Genomic DNA, 24,440 nt, shown 5'->3' with positions numbered 1-24,440 from the left:
CTTCCCACAGATATTCTTCGACGTTTCAAGGCACATCAATTTTTCGTTTTTGTTATGTTTTATGAACGTTCACCGACGTAATAGATCTCGTTCTTAATCTCTTGTTAACACGTTCCGTGCCGAGCTTTTTTTACTCGAATCTTCACACTTTGATATTTTACTAAAACTTGATGTATTACGTGCAATTATTAATTCTCGTACACATAACAACGTAACAAAAACTTATCAACGACCATTCTTGCGGTGGAAATTGATTCTTCGGTTCTAAATTTCTTGTAAACAATTTGTTCAGTTCACTAAGTAAACATGCAAGCGTGTACCATCGATGGTACACGTGGCACGGAACGTGTTAATTGATATGTAGTCTAGCGATTTTTTCCTTCGATCTAGAACGAAAAATGAGACGGAGCTTTTTTCACGATTTCACTCCTTTGTTTTTCGGAGTCGCGTATTATCATTCTTATTGCATCTTTTGAAACGGAGTTTAGGTTCATACGACGGGTTGTTCTATTATGAAAACGACTTCTATTATGAAGAAAGTTAATTCCACCATGAAATCCGAAAAGAATTCGAAGCATTTGATTCACTTTTAAAAAAAAGGTTGTTCCGTTTTAAACGATGTTTAACGTGTAAGTCGCAGATACAATTCTCAGAGAAGCATAACGCTCTATAATGCAGGCAAAACATCATGAATCATTCGTTCTCAATGCTGGTTAGTTTAGAAATCTGATAACCGAACGAACAATTGCCCGCAGCCGATCGAAATTAATATAATGGCAAATTCGTTGGAATTCCTATTTTCACGTGGAACGCAATAGTAAGATACCAACCACCTGCACGGCAATTTAAACTCCATTTCACGTATGAGCAATCGGCAAATAACATTGTCGTTTCGGCTCGAATCTGCTCGAATTCTTTGCGTCACGTGGAACTCGCATTAAACGAATCGATTCCGATTCGGTGTTATCGTCGTTACACCGCTAATATTAAATCGTAATATCCGCACGCATTTCTCTGTAATATTACACATTGCGTGCCGGCCTTTCATGCGCGGGGTATGTTATTTTTCGCTTGTAGGAATTTGCCCGGTGTACGGGTTGTGAGCGAATTGTAATTCCGTTGCGCAACGATTAATGACGGCGATTGAAATGTAACTGTTAATTCGCTTGCGGACCGTTCTACTTTTTCGAATCGTTGATTACAGCCGAGTTTGCCTATACAATAATCGCAGTTTAATAACAAATTATAGAGACACGGCTCGCAGTCGAATCGATCACCACGGTTTAATCGTCATTAGTGCATAATCAGATTATATCGAAGATTAAATCGAAGTTTATCGCGGATGTGCATCGCGTATTGTGGATATAATAATGATAATAATAACAATAGTACTAATAATGATAATAGTAATAATAATAATTTGGTGTTCCCGAAATGGATTATGTTGCCGCTGGATCGCGTCGCAAAAATAAATATTAGATTTATATGAATCGAATAAAATGCTGCCACGTAAATGCGTCAGACACCAGCGAAAAATCATTCTATTGCGATTGCGATGTACAGAAACGAGAATGTCAGTAATTTATTACGTTTCGCAATGTGCCGTAGATTCCACCTTCGACGCGAAAGACATCAATCTTCCTCCTTTCTCGCTATCAGAAAATTCTTTCCCTCGCAGCATTTTTCTTGTTTGCTTTCCTGGGCGACACAATTGACACTCGTGGGTATCAAATGATACGCGTGGTGTAAAAATAAAATGGTAGAAGCGTTGAACATCGGTGTAATTAACGAAACGCTTAAATAACCCTGTCTTTCTATTAATGGTTCGGTGCACTTGTGAGACTTTGTCTTTTATAGTTTCAATTCAAAGGGTAATGGTGATTCACTCTTGTACAGTAAAGTAAAAGTACATTTAGGGCAAATTGATAGATTGTCACATATTTGACAATTTATTATTTGGAATCATGGTTTAGACTTCCACGATATACTTTTAATACATGCAATGTGTATATCTAAATATTTAATACATATATTAAAATATTTAATATGTACAATATTTATTAAAATATTTAATAGCTACAGTATTTATTAAAATATTTAATATATACAATATTTATTAAAATATTTAATAGCTACAGTATTTATTAAAATATTTAATATATACAATATTTATTAAAATATTTAATATGTACAGTATTTATTAAAATATTTAGTATATACAGTATTTATTAAATATTTAATAAGCAAATATTAAATATATAATATTTAAGTATAAGTATATATTAAGTATATAATTAAATATATATTAAATATTTAAATATAAATATTAAATATTTTAATAAGTAGTAGTATTTTCTAAAATATTTAATATTTATATACATATATATATTAAAATAATTTATGTACAAGGATTAAAAGAAATTTTCAAGCTTGTAACGTCAGTGTAGAAATTTCCGATAATAGCATACTGTTCAAGTTGAAACAATTCCACTAATTTAGACTTACACAGAAATCACATGCAAAAATCTTTAAGAAGCTCCAGAATGCAAGAGTTCATTGCACTTTATCTTGAATTTACTTGAATCATCGACAATGGACACGGAGATTTCTGGAAGCCCGTCAGAAAAGCCTGGAATTTAAATAAACCCGCACAATCTACTTCGATTGTCGAAGACCACTGAAGTTCGTACCGAGTGATTTGCAACTAGACAAGTTATTGAAACGTTTCAGAATATCGCGATTCCGAGAAATCACGATGCACCGTTCGTAGGGACGTCAATAATTCTCGTCGATAAACCACAAATCTCTTTAACAAACAGGCGTCGGGGATTTTATTCCGCGACGAGTTTCGTTATTCGGCCCGACAAATGCGTTACGATGGAAATTCACGAGCGATGCACGTCGCGCGATTGAATCGACGTAAAAAATCGGGGCTCCCTAAGACAATTGGCGGCGCCAATCAATACTCGGCTATTATTGCGCGACGAAGTCACAGAAGAGAAGCGTCGTTCTGACCATCGCGCGCTGGGCCAGTTCCATAAAATATCTGGAATTTTAATCCGTAAATTTTGATGTCATGAAATGAGTGAAAATTATCATTAACGATTCATTCATTATCATTGCGACTCCCTTCACGCGATTAAATATTTTCAATTCTACTTTTTCTATATTTTTTAATTTTTTTAAATATTTTCATATATTTTTAAATATTTTCATTGGTAATATTTGTTTAATTCATGTACATTGATTCATAATCTTCTGATACTTTCCTCTTCTTAATAATAATTTTATAATAATTGTATAATAATTGTATAATAATAATTCTATAATAATTCTATAATAATAATTCTATAATAATTGTATAATAATAATTTTATAATAATTGGATAATAATAATTTTATAATAATTGTATAATAATTTTATAATAATTGTATAATAATAATTTTATAATAAATATTGTAACAGAAGTTAGTTCTATTAACGAGCTTATGTTCTTTTTAGATACACTGAATGTGGTACAGACCACGATGGCGTTCCATCTGATCCAATTTATTCGATAAACATAGAACAGTCTATTCTTGTGGCATTGTGTCAGTCAGTATTTTTGTTATAGTTTACTTCTAGTATATTTGTGTCAAGTAGTTACCGATTCTAACGGCACAGGTATCTGCCAGCAATCTCTCAAAAACTTTTGAACTCACACTTCCTATTAAATTCCTAATTTGTTACTACAAAAATAGTCGTTCCCTCGATGTCGGTCTGTATTAAAAATGTTGTAACTTTTTTGGTATATGTATACGTTGGTGCACCAAAATTTTTTCAGTATCACGTTCAGCAAACGCTACGGACGATAAGCGTAGATTTAGTTGCACCAGTCTGCAGCTTGAAACCGTGAGACAATGTTTTGTTACAATTATTTTTCCTCTTAGATTTAGTAACATTAATACTGTCTTTTAACAGAATAGAATTTTTAACTGTTCGACTAATTCTTTCACGTATACCCATAGAAGTACGTATAAATAAAATATACGTATACAAAATATACATATAAAGAAACATATAAAAAAGGTATATAAAAATATAAAAAATAATATATAAAAATACATATACCAAAGAATATATAAAGACACAAGTGCATGTAAAGTTACATGTAACAATACATACAAATACATGAGTGCATGTAAAACGACCTAAAAATATGGATACATAAGTGCATATAAAAATATACATAAATCCATAAGTGCACATAAAACGACATACACGCATGAAACTCGTAACAAAAAAAAAAGCAACTGTGATGAAATAATTCTTAATGAACTATGCATACACGGATTAAGATACTAATTAAAATGATTGCTGTTTGGAAAAAGGCCAGAACCGCAGTCTCTTTCTAATTTATTCCAGCTATTTTACGAAACCGGTCCGCACAGCTCGCCGGTAAAATAAAATCTACAGGACGGGAATCGGAATCGATGAAATAATGTTCCAACGGCGCGTGAAACTTTTTTCCATCGTTAGTTCGATAGCCTTACCGGGGCAGAGCTGAAATAGAGTTTAGGTGGTAAAGCGCCGCGTATTTATGTGACACTGCTAGCGAAAACGGTGGCGGTTCTCTGGAGAACACTTTCCAACGCTATGCGACCAGTGTACATGCTCGTGGAAACCAGCGGTCGAACAATGACACACCGATGAATTCAACGCGCACGGAGCATTTATTTCGCGCTTCGACTGTCGGCTTAATGTGCCCGCGAAACGAATATTGTCGTTCTAACGAGCAGGCAATTTATGCAGCGAAATGTGGATCGCTCTGCTTCTTTTAATTAACACCTCGCGTTGCGATTTCTTTCACAGCTGCGTTGATTAGCGGTTTCTCGTTTTTAACGCTGGGCGTTCGCGGGCCCACTAAAACCTGCTATTTTATGCGACTTTATAAAAGTAACATTCGTTGGATAAATCTGTGGAATAAATCGCTGCTTAAAGTGCTTCTGCAATCCGAACGATCGTAAATTAAAAACTTTGCGAATCGAGGAAGTTGTTATTTTCACAGATCCCGTAGTTTTAGTGTTAATAATTTTCCTAATCGAACGCGAGAGAATTCCTGTTTCTTGCACGTTTTACTCTCGCTCGTAGATTTTGATAACAGAAATCTTTTGGCAGATTATAGCGTGTGACGAAATCATGGTCTAATGAAAAATTCAATTTTGTCTCGACTTCTCAAGATGTATTATAAATCAACATTTATTTATTCTTTTGCACAGTATATTTACAGAATTATGTATATTAAATGCAGTCTCTTAAATGCAATAAGATTTTAATAATCATCAAGTTGCTGATCTTTAATGCATGAACTATATATAGTATATACATATATACTATATCTTTAATGCATGAATCATAAAATTTTGCATAAGAATCGTTCAGTCTAACGATCACGAAATACCTAAAACTTTAGTTGGATAAAATGCAACCGGAACGGAATTAATACAGAAGTTTTTCGAATCGGCCGGCCACAAAACATTGAAACTATATTAATCGTTTTATACAATTATTTTTATCGTTGTTTACGGCCTTCAAGACTCGCATCGGAGAATCTGTCTTGTTCTGCCGAATCTGCTTGTTCTTGTTCAGCCACGCTGCTTTCCCTTGTAAAAAGGGTTCACAAAGGAGTTTATAAGTTATTAGACTTCCCAGAATTAATCCTATTGAACCCCGGGCCTTGTAGACGAACTTTTTAATAATAATAATTAATGAACGTGAAGGGTCCTTTGTTGCGCGAGGAAAGTAATTAACAATGCTGAAGACACAGTGGCGCGTGCAAAAGGGAGTGTAAGGGAGCACAGTAGGAGGAAAAATACGGGATTAGACGAGATCAAAGAGTAGAGGACCGCTGGACCACCTTCTCGTCAAAGACTGAACAAAAACCAGTTTATCTTCGTGCAAACATATTTGGAAACTTTAACCCTTCCAGGCATTCAGTCACAATTTCCATATCACTTGTCGCAAGGCGGAATTGCTGTCAGGATGTCAGTATCGTCGCTCAGTAATGTCAGGCAGCCGTTTATAATTATATTTCATTAGCTTCGTTCGTTCGATTAAAAGAGTCAATTTTCTTCTGTTCGATGGTAATTTCATTTCGAAGCAATCCCGTCTGCAAGCATTAAAAAATCCTGACAGACAACCCGTATAATTGTGATCCTCGCTATTAACATTTGTAATCGAAAGAACGAGGCGTATCAAATGTAATTAAAGGATCAAACGAACGGGTTAACATTCAATGGGCTAGCATAGTGGCGTAAGTGACATTTTTTGACAATTTTGAATTACGTTTTAAAATGTAATCTACACGTGTCATAATGTTAAAAAGACAAATTAAAATTAAATTATAATTTAAATTATACTATAATTAATATAATAATTAATTAATATATAATTATACTATAATTAATATAATAATTAATTAATATATAATTAATATAATAATTAATTAATATATAAATTAATATATAATTAATATATATTATAACTAAATTATAAAGTAACTGTATATTAATTTAATTCTGAATTATCTTAACAATAAATTTGGCGATCAATGCACATGTTAGTAAACAATAACAATTCTTGTTTCTCACAACGAGTAAAATATGACTTACTCTACTATGAAAATTGAGACATGACATTTTTTTCATCTTCTCTTTGATCCTAATGAGAAATAAATGATCTATCTCATAAATTAGCAATTTGATCACTAGGTTTACGGATCTCGTCAATTTGACACATTTCAATCCTTTAATTTTCGATTATTAACATAACAAAGATTTATGGAAAATCCATTGAATTTTGTTTCATTCGATCTGCAGTGGATTTTGTTCTATATCTAATCGATACATAATCTACGGTCTAATTGAATGGCACAATCGTTCGATCGTCGCCGAAAAATATTCCCTGCAGGTGGAACAACGTTCGCATAATCGTAATCCACAGTGAAATTATTGGTTCCGTTCCCGCGAGCGTCGCGCCGATATTTTCGTCCTGGAATATCAATGGCGCACAATAGAATTAAGCACAATGGACACAGCGTGGCTCTCAAAGGTGCTGGCGTTTTGTAGGTCGCTGATGTTTTGACAGCACGCATTCCAGAAATGGCCGGGACAATGCCGTGTTACGTTGGTAAAGGAACGAATGGTTAGCACGGGCGTAGCACGGATAGAAACGTTATTTAGCGGTATTATTTGATCTCGGTTATGCGTGATTTACGATCGCGCTGTTTAAACCGCGAGATAATAGGTACGTGGCTCGGAGCGTTTTCTCCAAAAAAAAAGAAACGCGGTTGGGCACGGTCTCACATATCATCGCGGAAACAGGCCTTCTCGCGTGGCCCTTTTGTTTTCGCATTTTTCCGCAACCGGCGGGACTCGCTTGCAGCGCGATTGTTCGATACGGCGATACAACGTCTCTATTATTAATGTCAGCTTCCTGGCATTTGCCCGTGGAGTAGTTCGCGGGGTCCGCCGCGGCTGGGAACCCGCTGCAAACAGCCAGCCGAGCCGAGATTTTATCGATTTGTTTCGTTTCTTTTTTCGGCGCGACACCTTCGACAGCCGAGCAGCAGCAATTCGAAACGCGTTGCAAGGCGTGGTAAAAGTACCTATTGCGAAACACCGTTCAAATGTGACCCCTGTGCTTGGAACAGTAGCGGGAACGATAAAATATAAAATGGATCGAGCGTGTGAAAGTGGATGTAAAAATGCTGGCCGTGTTTTTGAACGTTGATATTTGAGCCGTTTATTTTGGAAGTGGCATAAGTCACTTTACCGTAATGAAATGTGGTGATTTTTTAATGTTTATACGAAATTATTTATACTGAGTTATTTATATCAGTATCCTGAGAGAACAAATACAAGTAAATCTTCTCGAAAGTTAGCACCCATATTTTTGAACGTGTTAAAACGCAAACCCTTAAATATATCGACTTAAAGACAAAGTGACTTATGCCACTTTCAAAATAAACGGCTCATTTGTTTATTCACTCGTGAGAATATTGTTCTCTGCGACGATCAGCTGTAAAAAAAAGAACGTTTTATTCGACGATGGACGTTTTTAAGTAAAAACTCCTTGCGAACATATTGTGTGTATCGATATTTGTACATTGTCCCGATTTAGAAACAGTCGGCATTCATGTTTACATATTTAGTGTGCCTATTTTGGAACGGCCGTTTCGAAATAAGAATACCGAATATGGAACACGGAGATATGGTACATGAAGTTGTGCAGAATTACTATTGAATTACTCGATGAGTTGTAATTACGGAGTAATTCAATTACATTATACCTAGTTCAATCGCATTGTAATTCGCAATTCAGATCTCCATTCAATTAAATTACAATGTAATTCGAGATTCAGTTCAATTACAAATACAAAAATAATTCAATTATATTAATTATGAATTACGGTGTAATTGTGTTGCATTAATTATGAATTACGATGTAACTGAATTACAATGTAATTGAATTAGCAACAATTCTGATGGTACGAAAATGGTGTTACCATAATAAATACGCACTATTTTACTCGTATTTCACTCGTGCTTGACTATCTCACTCGGTATCATTTTTCATTGATATTAAATAAATATTTGAAAGTTCATTACGTTATCTAGAAACGATAAATATTCAATGATAACACTTTTAAGTCGTAATAAATTCGATGATAATCTTATACCTGCCTGAAAAATTTCAGTTTCATAACAAGTACAGTAAATTCTCTCCAATTGTCCTTCAGCTTGTAATCGAAAATGGACAATTCGGGAAGAAGAGATACGATTATTCGCGTCTTGCTCGACTTTTGCTCTACTTTGAAATTGTTCGATTATTTCCACTGCTTTGCATTCGAGCTTCTCATCTTTCTCGTATATGAATAAAAGATTTTGTACAAAAATGGATGATTTGAGAAGAGGAACCTTACGCCCAGTTCTTATAGGGCCCACTTTCGTTTACAAAATGATGGACAACCGGGGAGAATTTACTGTGCTTCTTACCTTAACACAACTCTGGCTTTCGACTGGCGACGTGTAACAGTTTGAGGTCCGACGAACGAGCATATCGGTGAACGCATATCGAACCCATAATCTACGGACAACCCTGTACAACGCTTACGCAACACTGTTTCCCTCGAACATGTTTACAGAATTCATGGAGATCCCTTATAACACGGTACAAGATGGCAGCGTCGGGGCGGGCAGCATTACGTAACCTAGCGAGAACGTTACGCCGAAATGATTTATGGGGAGTGTCCATCAAAATCTTGGATATCCAAGGTGAACGTTGTCCGCAATTTCAGAGATCTTCCCGGTGTTCTTGCGTCTCATCTCGACGTCCCACTGTGGCCCAAAATCCCCTACACGTACAAATTCGTCTCCTACGGTCGCAGAAAGTTGCAACTATTTTTTCTACCATTATTAACCCTTTGCACTCGAGGGCTCCGGAGCGGAGCCATTTAAAATTTGTCTTCAAACTCGAGGGCTCCGCTACGGAGACAATGCAAATAATTTTCAGTTTTTAACATAAGAACAAAAACAAATCGTAAAAATTAGTTATAGGATGTTTCGCTGTTGGTGACAAATGACGTTTGTATCCATAAACAATTAAAAAAATAATAACATACAACGATGACTTTTCTTTTAATGCTTATATCATGAACTTACATGTGAATATGATCTTTTCACTAAAATGGCTTCGAGTTGCTGGTAATATGACTCAAAAAAAACTTCGAGTGCAAAGGGTTAATCATACTCAATGTCCACTTTCGAGTGGAAACACAAAATTCGGCGGGGCTCGAGAGTCGTAAAAAACATAAACGAAAGACACTAATAATAATCGGTGTTTTCGTTTATTTTTCGAGTGCATATTTTTTTATTACGCATATCTTTATTACGACATAAACGAAAGACACTAATAATAATCGGTGTTTTCGTTTATTTTTCGAGTGCGTATTTTTTTATTACGCATATATTTGTTACGACATAAACGAAAGACACTAATAATAATCGGTGTTTTCGTTTATTTTTCGAGTGCGTATTTTTTTATTACGCATATCTTTATTACGACATAAACGAAAGACACTAATAATAATCGGTGTTTTCGTTTATTTTTCGAGTGCGTATTTTTTTATTACGCATATATTTATTACGACACAAACGAAAGACACTAATAATCGGTGTTTTTGTTTATTTTTCGAATGCGTATTTTTTTATTACGTCGCGTAGCTGACGTCAAAGTATATACATTCGGGCATTGCACAATGGGCTGACCTTCGAATGACCTTTGAAATCAAAGGCAGCTTTCAACGTCGGTTGAATGATGCAATAAAAAACAGAAAAAATGTGCGCTTGTAACTTTGAGAAGGAACTAGTTTTTGCATCGTATTCGTCGCTCGATAGCAATCGAATTTCATAAAAAAAAAATTTCGTATACTGAGGCGGCTGGCTATAAGCGAAACACCCTGTATAATACCGCACTGCGTGTCGCGTCGTTCGAATTCAAAGGGTACATCCGGGGAAACAATTGGAGGATCCGCGGAGTTTTTCTATTTCTGCGATGAGCATTTGTCGATGGGAACGACAAAGGGGGACAACGGCGGAATTACAACCGATAGCGCGACATTTTGCACATCGAACGGGGGAACGTTTAATTCGCACTCGAGCGTCGGCCGTAAATTGCGGTTGCCTTTTCTCGATTACAAAAGTCGATTGTGCCATTGTCGTCCGGGGGGAGGGGCGGGCTTTCTGCTCGGCGAGTTCATTTCTTCGCGAAATTCGAATAACCGACGAGATGGCGGAATCTTTGCCCGTTCTGTCACCGGCAAACTTTCGCTTACCGTTCACGATTACCGGCTGAGTACCGTTTCTGAAAAGAGACGTCACCGGCCGCCCCGAGCGAAATTACCCGGAAAACAATCCGATGAATCACGCCCGACCGGCGCGCTTGACGGGCACCAAATCGAACGGGTGAATTTGTAATTACCATTCATTGCGTTTACAATTTACATCCGGTCTACGAACAAATCGTTCGCGCCGTTAATTAATCGTTGAAATTGAATTTTAGCAACGTCGTCGCTGTTCTGGAGTCAAGAACGAATCAGATTCTGTCGAATTTCACTGTTCCAAATTTTACCTAGCCGATTTTATAATAAACGCATCAAATCCGCAGTCTAATCGTGTGCACCCAGCGAAACACCTGAGAGCAAAAAGTCGCTTTTATAGATGAGAGAAACTGCGTAAATAGATTATGTTTAACCGCAAATGTTTATTACGAGAACGTTAATTTAACTTAAATGGATCGCTAATTTTTAAAATGCAATTAGACGTTTTTATATAAAAATGACAGTGACGTAAAAATTAATTATGAAATATAAATAGTTATATAACATATTAATTATAAATTATAATTTATTATATAACATATTACTTATGATTATATCATTAATGAACAGTAATAAAATTGTAAAACATGTTATTTACCTAATGCAAAAGGACATTGTCCTATCAAATAAATAAATAAATAAATGATGCAGCATAAAGATCGCGAATCATCGAACGAGGACCATTGTCGCTTCGAAGGATAGTTTTTTTTTGGCAAAAACTGTGTTCAATAAAGTTTTCATTCGCGCAACACTATCCAATTAAATTCTCGCGTCTGCGACACGAAATGGCGGGCAATCGCTGCTGTTACGAAACTATTGTTGAAAATTAATTTGGCAAGCAATATTTCGCGAATTAAACGCGCCCCGTGACGATCGAACGCGGCATTTATAACACCGGCTGGATTGAAAAGACAATCTGCGTGCGCGGCTTTGATATTGTGGCACGGCAATTTCCTTTTTCGCCTTTCATACCGCGGCGGATAGCCCGCGGAAACACTTGAACGCCGGTTTCAAATCAACGCCGTACAATTTATGCATGTGGAATATTCGTCATTCATGGAACGCGCGAATATTAAAAGCAGCGAAATCGGTATACAACCGCTAATAAATAGATCGAAGAACGCGGATCGTTACGTAAAACGGCAATTTTCGATTACAAGCAGACCGCGGAACTTTATGCAAAATGAAAGTGTCGCGCGACAATTGCAAGAATCGCGTGGAACTTTCTGTTTCGAATAATTTCGATGAGTTATAAGCGGACACGGGATTCATTTTTCTGGAAAAAATGAGCAGCTGCTATTTGGTAATATTGTTACACCATTTTCAGCTTATCCAAATTATCCGATGGAACAGTTTATTTTTCTTTCATTTCCGTTCCTTGCGATCAGCTTGGAAAATCTTGATTTTGCACGAAGATCCGCAGTCCGGCTATAAATAAAACAATCAAATTTCTCAATTTTCCAGCAATTTTTCCATTTTGTGTTTCGTCTACTCAAATCTGTCATCAATACATAAAATCCTTCTGCTTAATTACAAGGAACAGGCATTCGACAAAAACGGATTTCCACTTTCGATGCTTTTTATAAATTGAGTAAAATCAAATATTCTTAGATTTGTCCGATGCTTCTAATTGCTCGACATTTCGCTAGTCATTTATATTATAAATGCATTCGATCTGCTAATAAGAAAATCGCCAAAAATCTGTATAAACCTTTAAATCTCGCGATGCGATAAAAGTCGTTGTCCTTAGCGGTCCGAAAATGTTGCTATTAAAAACGTGCCCCGCAAAATACAGCCGAGCATAACGATCTGCGCAAACAATCGATCGGAAACGAAATTCGACCTCGTTTATCCTCGCAAACCGTTCCCCGTGGTCTGCAGAGGAGAAAATCGCAGCGCTAAGACAAACTCGGTCCTCCCCTGTTGGGAACTGCACGATGCAGGTTAACAGTAGCAGCATTTAGCCGAAGACAAACACAAAAGTGTTCGCCAATAGAACGGCGGAGCCCGATCGAAGAACATTAGCGAACAATCGGTCGAGTTGCGAAACCGCGATTCGCTCTCTCGGCCGGGGAGAAATGGAACGATGAAATGTAAAAGATGCGCCGGGATGGAGGGAAAGGTGGCGGTCGGCGGTGGTCGAACGAGAACCGGGGGATGTGCAAACGACGCGGCGGGGCCGGCCTAACGATCGATCATCGTAATAAGAGGAAACTTTTTCGATAGTCGGAGGGAGGACAGTTAACGAAACCGGCGCGGCGGTGGCCGGTTGCATTCGTAACGGGTCCCCGATACTACGAAGAACTTTGGCTCCGCCGGCAAAGTGCACTTAGCAAGGTTCCGCTTAATTACTCATTCCAGCAGTTCGCGAAACTCCCTTTAAGCAAGTTCCTTCCGGTGGACAGAGACGGCCGGTCTAGGTACAGGTGGAACGCTCCGGTCGGATCGGGCCAGTCGATACGCAATTACTCGAAACAGGACCCTTTGTTGATCCAGACCCGGGCCAGTCGTCCGTAGCGCCCGCGTGCTAATTCTTGATCCTTACAGTGGCCCACAAATGTGTTCGCACACCGAACGTGGTAACATTTTTGAAACTCTACTAAATGATTCGAATCTTTTTCTTTTTTAGATGATAGATTATTTTATTTATTGGGATTATGGAATGGAAATGAATGTGATTCTAATTCTTTTCTTAAAAAGGACTTTATTTTATTCCTTTGTTGGGAGAAGGTATATGGGCGAAAACGATCGAGCGACCAAACTCTACTAAGCGTCCGGTAAGAAAAACGCTTCTTTTATACCCTTCTTGGGTTCGTCTTATCCACCAATCAGAGACGTTTTATTTGTCGCGTTTCACATTGTATACGTGACGCTGGGATCCCCAAACAGTCAGGGCACGATGTGTATCTAATGGTACCGGTGATGATGTATCGCGGTATCTACTATATACAGTTTACATCGCCGTCGTTGCCCGCTGACGGATCCGGCGAAAATGTAAACCGATATCTTAGTATCTTAGTACTAAGTAAACTATAGATTAATTTTTGTTCGAGGCTAAAATTTCAACATTATTAAACAAGCTCGTTCGCTTCGTTCTATACCGCTCCGTTGTAACGTCTCATTCTTTTGCTGGAAATGCATTTATCAGACTTCAAAGTTTCAACCCTTCGCCGTCGCATTGGGTCAAAATGTCCCACGCTTCTTTTTACGACAGTGCGACGTTGTCGCGAGATATCGAGTTCCATTAAAGGAAACGATGTTCTAGAATGTTCAAATAATATTCTGGAATTTTTGGGTTTCAACGGTGTTGCTAGTTTTTGAGCGACAGTTTTTTGAAACGTTTCCTTCTTTACGCGTTTCATTCTAACGAATAACTGATCAGTTGGATTGAAATAAAAGAAATTGATATGTCTCGCACGATAAATATAATTATGCTTCGAAATAAGCGAAAGGCACAGTAATTGGCTGCACCATAGTAACTGGCCCCGCTACCATAACCGTCCCCGAGAGTTTCTTAGTGGACTAATTACGACGATTTAAACAGCGCCGTGGGTCGCATCGGTGTTGTTTATCCGGCGAACGTGTGCCGGAAAAATCGTCGCCGCGAAATCACGGCGCAGAAGAAGGAAGTGCTTCTCTAGCTTCGCTTCTCGCGATACACCTTCGGGCATTTGGGGACCATTAGGCGCTCCAGCGTGCACGCGCGTTTACGTTCGAGCTGCGATAAACGATCCCGGCGACGACGATGAGAACGGAGTGTGGAGATACATACGTTCCGGTGTTTTATTATGGGAATGTTTGCATTGGAGCGGCTGGCAGAACGATGTTTGCTAAGTGACGATACGGGGGAACAAAACGTTACTTTTTCTCCGCTGTTGCCGCCGTTCCCGTCGTTTATACGTGCGTAATAAAGAAATATAGATCGCGGCTACGATAAGCAAACGCCACCCGATTCACGGAAAACAATTCGTCATTCTGCGAACTGAAATATCTCTGAAAAAGTTGGGCGCAATTTTTCACGTCATTGGATTTACCGCGTATTTGAAAATTCATTCGGTGATCTATCGAATAAAATTGAAGAAAAAGCAGGTAGTTGGAATTTTCGGTGTACTAGAATTTTGCGAAAACATTTTAGGAAATAACGAACAAATGGTTGAAACGGAGGTAGAAGCTGTAAAATGAGGTATTTTGGAGAATTATTAAAATTCGTAGTATAATTATTATATTATTATATATTATATATATTATATATTATTATATTATTATATATTATATATATTATATATTATTATATATTATATTATATTATATTATTATATATTATTATATATTATATTATATTATATTATTATATATTATTATATATTATATTATATTATATTATTATATTATTATATATATTATCGTATTATATTATATAATAATATTTGAAATTGTTAATAAGCGAACAATTAATCCTTTGCGATCAGATCGCTTTTATTTGTAATCGTTTCTTAGAAGAAAAAGAACATTTATATTTATAGCATGGCTATTTTATTGTTGCATAAAAGAGCAGAATAACATTTTCATGCTTAACACAGGTTATTATTAAAAATCTCTATCGTGAGTGAAAGTGCGGCAAAAAGCTTAACGAAGTCTTCTTAGATTTCTATCATCGAAACAGAAAAATCTGTTTTACTTAAGGTCGCATATGAAAAAAGAACACAAAGCGAAGTTCCACTGTTCTTAAGACTCATAAATACCTATTAGTTTATTCTTCAAAATAAAATGCCTAAAATTGTATTTCTTGCTCGAACTATTTTTAATAATAAATTTCTACCGACTCGTTAATTTTTCTATCAATTTATTCGGAAGGTAAGTGAACGCATAGATTATGGAAACTTGTGTAGCTCGTGTAGCCGGCGTGCGGCCTTCCGCAGGTATTATACTCGGTGTTGCAGATCCATTAACCCAATTCTCGTAACTTTGACGAGAATCGAATTCGAAATTGTAGACGCGCGGAAAATCTGGTCGTCCCAGTTCGGAGGCCCGTGGGCCATGCAGAGAAAAGGAAGGGAAAAAAAGGGAAGTTCGGCGATACCGCGGCACGGCGGCGCCAAGTATTTAATTAAAAAGAACCGCGATTAAGGAACTATTTCAATTTCATTCATTCTGATAAATGCTCGTCCGGTGTCCAGCGGTCGAGGTAGCTAACTTCTCTGACGTAAGCGGAGCAGTGAAGGATCTCGTCGGACTATTAAATCGGATTCCCGAAACTTTTAATTGTGTCACGCCACCTTAGCTAGGCATTTCGTAACGCGGATCAGGCCCGAACAGATCGCACTCCGGGCGGTTCCGCGTCCAGTTTAATTAGAGATCATAAACTTGTAAGCACCGCGTCCGTGAATAGGCGACGCGTCACACCGGCCATCCATAATTGCAATTGCAACCGGCCGGGAAATTCATTGGGATCGAGTACAATTTGTTCCACGGGCCGTGTGAACCGATGCGGATGCTTTTTGCCGACAATCAGCTTAATGTCATTTAACGCTGACTTTTAACACGTTCCGTGCCACGTGTACCATCGATGGTACACGCTTGCATGTTTACTTAGTGAACTGAACAAATTGTTTACAAGAAATTTAGAACCGAAGAATCAATTTCCACCGCAAGAATGGGCGTTGATAAGTTTTTGTTACGTTGTTATGTGTACGAGAATTAATAATTGCACGTAATACATCAAGTTTTAGTAAAATATCAAAGTGTGAAGATTCGAGTAAAAAAAGCTCGGCACGGAACGTGTTAAGGACTTCGGCTGCCGATAGAATTTTCTCCGGTGCGCGACGGGTAATTAGGCTGGACGCAATCGTCAACGGATAACGCAGAATGTGGTTTTTCAAAGTTACGTTCTAAACGCGCCTGTGTCAATGTACCCATTACTGCGGGTGTACGCTTTACTGCGGTATTGATTCGCAATGAGATTGAAACATGTAAATGTAAATTTGTTCATCCGAATAAAATACGAATCGACGAGAATGTATCCTCGTCGAAGGAAAAAAATTGTCAATCGTTCTCATATCTTTGCGGATTTGAATAAACGTTCTTTGTAAAACGTAAAAGTAAGAGCATTTTACTTCTGTCTCGATTGCTAAAGAACTGCCGTTCAAATCATTTTATGTTCTTTATATTGTTTAATGTTGAATAGGAGAAATCTTCTTTTATCAGAGTTCTTCTTTTGATACAGAACGCGTAATCCTTCAATAAAATGTTGGAACATTTATTACGTCGCGATAAATTAGGAGAAATATTAAAACAAACTACGATCGAAGTAAATAAATATGCAGTAATCTGTATATTTATCCTAATTTCAAGAATTAGGAAGTGAACTTTTTGACAATAATAATAACTTTGAACAATAATCGAATTCTTATACATTTTTATAAATAATTACTGAAGTTTCCATTGGATTCTTTCCATCTGGTTAATTTTTTTGTTTAATTATCTTTTATATGAATTCATTTTGTTGCAGATCCTACCGTCATTTCGAAAACTGTGAGATAAATGGTCTGGCATTTTGTCGACCCAATTTTTGGCAACCGTTTCAAACGTCACGTTCGTTATCGCCATTCGTAAATTTGAATCGTTAGCAAGCTCCAATTTTTTTTTGAAATAAAACGTAATTCATTATGTGAAACATGAACAAATTTGAGAATTCGCGGGATCGCTGTACCGTGCAGGTTGTCGTGTCATAGTAATGAGCAGATAATTCATTTGATAATTCATATAATTTGTTGCTCTATTTGCGTGAAATGTTTCGTCATTCTCAGATTTTATAGGTTTTTGCAGCTGCCCCTTGTGAGTCAAGAAAGTCGAAAAAATATTATCTGTTTTCAATTTCATCTTGCAATTTTTGCAAAAATTTCTCTATCGATTGATATTTCGAAGAATCAAATCAACAAATTGCATTTCAGGCATATTTTTCACTTGAATTATTTAAAACAGCATTTTTCATACTATGTAAGGGAAAATTGTTATTAATAGGAAAAAGAATATTAGGAAAATTATCAATAATAAAATAAATTGTATATCCTTGCGAGTCAAGAAAGTCGAAAAAATATTATCTGTTTTCAATTTCATCTCGCAATTTTTGCAAAAATTTCTCTACCGATTGATATTTCGAAGAATCAAACCAACAAATTGCATTTCAGGCATATTTTTCACTTGAATTATTTAAAACAGCATTTTTCATACTATGTAAGGGAAAATTGTTATTAATAGGAAAAAGAATATTAGAAAAATTATCAATAATAAAATAAATTGTATATCCTTGCGAGTCAAGAAAGTCGAAAAAATATTATCTGTTTTCAATTTCATCTCGCAATTTTTGCTAAAATTTCTCTACCGATTGATATTTCGAAAAATCAAATCAACAAATTGCACATTTCAGGCATATTTTCCACTTGAATTATTTAAAACAGCATTTTTCATACTATGTAAGGGAAAATTGTTATTAATAGGAAAAAAAATTAGGAAAATTATCAATAATAAAATAAATTGTATATCCTTGCGAGTCAAGAAAGTCGAAAAAATATTATCTGTTTTCAATTTCATCTCGCAATTTTTGCAAAAATTTCTCTACCGATTGATATTTCGAAAAATCAAATCAAAACAAATTGCATTTCAGGCATATTTTTCACTTGAATTATTTAAAACAGCATTTTTCATACTATGTAAGGGAAAATTGTTATTAATAGGAAAAAAAAATTAGGAAAATTATCAATAATAAAATAAATTGTTCACCCGGGTACATACTTCGATTGCTAAACGACCGTAAAAACCTTACGGTTACCTGCACAAGAGTTAACCCTCAGAGAACCGTGTCGGAGTCGCTTCAGACTCACATCGATGCTTTATTACAGAACCGTGGTGAGAGTGGTGGCTTCTCGTCGTGCGGGTAATCGTTTTCGAAACGACACGGATGAGTCACCAGTGAGACTCCGGCACGGTTAAATTACCCTCGAAGGGTTAACCATACCCGTCGAAGTCCGCGAGTCCCGAAAACAGCGCAATTTGTTTGCCATACTGACGGCTGATTATAATTATCATTTCCAGACACCGAGAATCCGAAAGTTTCGACGTGCCCGACGTCCTTTGAAGTGCGACTAAGCCCCGGCGAACGAAATCGCTTAATATTCTGGCAGGAGGCAACGTTCGCCGACAACGTCGGCGTCGAGCGGGTCTACAAAACGAGGGTGAGCAGAGAGACATCGAGTTCGAGTGTAATCCTGGTCGGTGCCCCCGCGTCTCCGTTTTCCCTGGAAATTTCGACCGTTTGATCTCGGCAAGATGACGTTTTAGCGGCCGTCCCTTTATTTCCCAGTCGAGACCCCTCGTCGAGGGTTGAGCACAGTTATCATATCGGTTTCGTTTCTTGGAACGGTTTACGGAGAGCCGAAAAATTCTCGTTATTGTTACAAGGTATATAGAATACGATGTAACGTATAATATACCTTGTAACATTGTATATAGAATGTACTGAATCGTTCGGAAAATTGTTTCGTTTTTCAGAGAAAAATTTCGTTTCGTAAGGGTGTTAAAAGATGATTCAATATTTTGCCAATAAAAAACAGGACTTCTACGCGAATAAGATTGTTGAAGCTATCAAAAAGATGTCGAGAAGCTTGTTTTTTTATTCCAAAACATTAAAAAATCGTCTTTCATTTTGTCGTCAAAGAACGAAACAACTTTCCGAACGACCCAATACAATAGACATAATACAGGGTGTCCGATTTTAATTAATAATTGTGATTCACTCATTGGACAGATCACATCGTGACAACTTGAAACGGTTATTTTCAGAACCTCTTCAACCCTTATCCCTCATTCTCTTACGAATATCCGCGTTTCGACCAGAGTTGGGCGTTATTCGAATACTTCCGAATAAATATTTATCTAAGATAATTCAAATAACGATTATTCATTACTCGTCATAAATGATTCTATTTATTTATTCGAATAATTCTTTGTATGTAATAATCCGTTATTTGAACAATTCTTTGTATATAATAATTCTTTATTTGAATAATTCTTTACATTAACAATTCTTTACATATAATAATTTTTTGTATATAATAACTCTTTATGCGAATAATACGAATAATTGTCGGCTGTTCAAGGGAAAGATTATTTTACTTACGCATCAATAATCAATTTAGCCAAAAATAAACAAACATGCCGAATCCGCAATTGAAACGCGAAATGTGAAAAAAATAAATCGATAAACCATGAACAAAAGCCTTCATATTCTATTAATTTCGTTCGAATCGATTATTCTCCGTACGAATTTCTGCACGAATAAATTCTCATACGAATGAATTCCCATTGATATCAAATCTTATTCGCGCGCGCGCGGATAAATTTCAATGAAAATGAATTTTTATACCATCGAATATTTATTCGACGGCGTCGCATAAAATTTAATTAATCAAGTCTTCATCCCTTATCCGCCACCCGAACAAAATTTAACCCAACTCTGGTTTCGGTGCTCGTCGCACGCCGCCCTTTAAAAACGACCGATCTCACCCCCCCCTTCTTCCACTGCCTCTCCTTTTTCTTCCTTGCAAAGGGTTTATTAAAACTTCCGTACTAACGATCGAACTTGGCAATCTCGCGGTTATCTCCGGCCAACGTGCCGTCCGTTAATTACCCTATCGTGTCTCGAGAGCACGAAATCGGTGACCGGCCGGTGCGGCGCGACGACGTCCCTGAAAAGAAACCGAGAAGAAAGGGCGGGCGCGAGAGGATTACGCTCCTTTCTTCATCCTTTTCGTTCCCCGTAGTTGATACGACTTAAAGGGTCTCGCGGCGATTAATCGGGGTTCGGTTTCAATCCTTCTCGGTGCCGGCTATTTTTGATCTTTTATTCCGGAGCTCCTCGAAACTCCGCGCCCTTAATTACGTTGCCGTCGATCGTGTATTTGCAGTGTTTGTTAAATACATCGCTGAAGTAAATTTCGTTTAACGTCGATTTCCAGGGTTGGCCACTAATCGACCATTTTGCGATCACTCTTGCAATTGATTACGAAAATGTAAACGTGGTAATTATCAACGTTAATGGATTAATCGTTAATAGAATAAATCACAATTGCATTTGGTAATCTGCGATTGCTGATCGGTAATTTGTAATTTATTTAATTCTTAAATAATTATCTTTTCTCATCATTTGCTATTGGACCCAGATATGAAGGATCTTTCATAATGATTATATTTTTTCGATTTGTTCGTTTTATTTCGTTTTTTATTTCGCCTCCAGATATGCGGAACGTTGTAAAATTTACGAATATGTTTCAGTTCTCATTAAAACTGCAATTTGACGAGTATACTGCCGTTCTTAATTAAATTGTCTCAACAAACATTCGAGAGAGGTTAGAAACACAGTGGCGTAAGTCACATTTTCCCCAATTGTGAGAAACGAGCAGCGTCATTGTTCACCGACGTGCGCATTGTTTATTGGCCAAATTTATTATTAAGACGACATAGAACCAAGTTAATTCATAGCGACTTTATAATTTACGTCACTTGTATTTTTAACATTTCGACGTGTATAGATTACATTTCAGGACACGTACACACATAAGCGCATTTATTTATACACTCGTTTCTAATGATCCAAAAAATGAAGCTTCGCGATGACTAAAATCATCTTTAAATAAGCAAAAACAAGTAAATAGAATTACATTTTTTTTTTTGGCTGTGAAGCGTATACTTTATGAGCTACATAAAATATTCTATTTCTGCTTAAAAGCTAAAAGGCACGATGTTCCAAACAGTTTCAAGTATCCCAAAAAGTGGCAAATTAATTAATAAAATTAACAGTTCAACCAAGTACAGAAATATACTCTTCGAGACACAAAATCTCGCTAATTCCTCATAACGCGTATACTCGTCGAGGACAGCTAACCGGGTTAATCATCGAATCTAGGAGTTTCCGAGTCATACGAATCTCCGAATATTTACAGAAATCGAAACCAGACAGTTCGCCCGGATGTATCGCGTGGAACTACAGGATATTGTAAAATATGCCGTAGGCGGTCCGTTAATCCGGCCATTAGTCTGATTAAAATAATTCCGGCCGGTGTCGGATCGATAGTCCCGTAATTATAGCATTCGGGTGTGAAGTTCTGAAATCATAATGAAGAAAAGGGACGGAGAGGGGTGGGGCGGGAGGAGGAGAGGAAAAAAGGGATCGGAAAGGAGCGGAATTTAATCGACGCGGCTGAATGGCGAGGAGGGAGCCGCGGCGGAGGGGTCCGCGGGGGGGTTGATTTCGAATTCAAGTGGAGAAATTGCGGATGGTCAGGGACGGTAAGTTATCGACCGATAAGCTGGCCGCGCGATGAAAACGGAACTCGTCGCGCGCCTCGCACTTTAGATAATAATCCCGCCCGTCGTGTTATCGCGGCGGCAACGTTCGTATTTCAATCTCAAAGGAGATTCGGGTCCCCGTCCCGTCGCGGCTGTCGATAGTTAACTCGCTTGTGTGTCCCGCACAGGAACCCGGACAACTGATGTACCCCGGCGTTCACAACGTGCGCTACATCGCTTCCGATGCAGCCGGAAATCGAGCAGAATGCCATTTCTCGATACACGTGCGAGGTAAATTTATGTGATACGAACGAAGTCGCGTGACCGTCGCGGCGGCCGGTGATCGATGATATTGAGAAACGACGTCCACCGAGTACGATGCATGGCCGCCGAGAAAATTGATAAGTTCCAGTACGGGGGAGAGGCTGCTGATCGCGTGTAAACGAAGATAAGGAATGCGTCTTCTGTCTCCCCCCGGGTTTCCGGCGCGCGCGTATTTCGTGCGTCGCTGGCGTCGGCTCGGAATTGACCCTTTAGGTACGATTCCGTTGTAACTGCGGACCGCGGTTGTTAATGCGCGATAAATATGCAAAATGCATATGGCGTTCATGCATGAAAACTGTGCAAAATATGCTGGAGAACGCGGCGACGTGAATAATTGTATATCGACGGTAACTTTCACGTTTTTAGCGATATTTGAGGAAGGACTTGAGAGAACGTCGTATTTGCATGTTTCTGTGTTATAAATAATAGAGATATATAAATACAGTTTTCTTTTGTTTAACGTATCTGTCAAAATTACGCTCGATTTATTAAACTTGTCAACTCTCTGACCGCGGGGTAGTTTTATTTGTTGCGCGTCCTAAGAATTAAATTAAAAAAGACATCAAAAGAAAAACAGAGAAAATATGTAAAATTTTTAATCTCTTGAATCAAAAATTTTAAAAAGTTTTGATCTTTTTCAATTTAACGTTTTAAAAATTTCGATCTTTTCAATCTATTCTTGTGCGAAATTTTAACAAATTTGGAGAACGGGAATTGCAAGTGGACCACCGTTGGAGGAAAAGAAACCCAAGAGGAACTGAACAAACGTCTGTTCGAACCAGCCTGCCATAGTCGATGCAGAGAATTTTTATTCTGCATAAGTATCCGCGGTCCAACGATCAAGATTTGTATTGTGCCGAACTAAAATCACTGAGCTCCGCCGTGAGGCGAGCAAATATTTAATTGGCTCGCTCCGATCAATTCGGTGTAATGGATTCCAGGGGGGATGCGATTCCGCGATGAAACAGTCCGAGATGAATCGGGCCGATAAGAGAAAGAATTATGCTGTCATCCGGGCCGGTAGGACGTCGTCTCGATAACGTCGATTGAACGCGATAGAAAACGATTAATCGAACTTATCTGGTGTCCCGTACATTTTCAGAATCCGAGTATCATCGAGATTCCGAGGTGAGCTGAAAGGGAATCGCTGGCCCGGGTTCCGCGCAAACCGGATAACCTTTGTAAACGGGTGAAATCCTGGCTGGGTTCCTCTTCCATCCAGAAACATAATTTTGTTTTGCTCATTTCGTATCCCCTCCCCGCCCCGAACCACGCCGTTCCCCGTTCCACGAATTACCGCCGTGGATAGAACGTTGTGTTCTACGCGTCGTTACCTCGATAGAGTCTCGATTATCACTGGATTCAACGTTTCAGGAATTATTTAACAATTTCGCGGACTCCTCTTTGCCACTGAACTGCGAACGTTTATTTATCCGTTTCAAAGGGACGCGTTTCCACCGCGCTGCCGTGCGCTACCTTCGGAGAAACATTTTCCAGCGACGCGACACGTTCGCGAAGGCTCGCAGAATTTTCGTCAGAAAGTGGCTGGCTCCCCGGTGTACGGATTAGCGGCAAGAAATATTAATAAGGGTGTCGAGCATATGGCATCGCGGAGAAACGCAATCAAAGCGAAATTACATCGGGAAATCAATTTTTAGATGTCGGGCCAATTAAACCCATCCGCGAACGCACGAAATTGGAATTTCATGAATTTATAATCAGCCCGGGGTTTAATTATGGCATTTGCATACACGCGGAACGATTGAGGCGGTCTTATGTTTGATGAGTTTGTTCGCGTAATTAATTACGCTTTATTGGTATTTTTATTATTGGTCGTTTGCGTGCTGCTATGAT

General features: G+C 37.9%; 1 protein-coding gene across 6 annotated transcripts in view; it reads left to right on the top strand.

The window, feature by feature from the left end:
* Positions 1-24,440, top strand: part of LOC117229483 (uncharacterized) — a 264,414-nt gene that overhangs the window by 194,998 nt on the left and 44,976 nt on the right. For 5 of the 6 annotated variants that reach the window (XM_076520179.1, XM_076520180.1, XM_076520182.1 and 2 more), the window contains 3 exons: positions 19,011-19,150; positions 22,451-22,553; positions 23,689-23,714. In XM_076520179.1, the coding sequence (XP_076376294.1) occupies positions 19,011-19,150; positions 22,451-22,553; positions 23,689-23,714 (269 nt within the window). The remainder of the gene's footprint in view (positions 1-19,010; positions 19,151-22,450; positions 22,554-23,688; positions 23,715-24,440) is intronic. The other variant, XM_076520184.1, reaches the window with a different exon arrangement.

This window comes from Megalopta genalis, chromosome 3 (assembly GCF_051020955.1).
Source record: "Megalopta genalis isolate 19385.01 chromosome 3, iyMegGena1_principal, whole genome shotgun sequence".
In the NCBI taxonomy this organism is placed as follows: Eukaryota; Metazoa; Arthropoda; class Insecta; order Hymenoptera; family Halictidae; genus Megalopta; species Megalopta genalis.
This window is presented reverse-complemented; position numbering and strand designations above follow the sequence as displayed.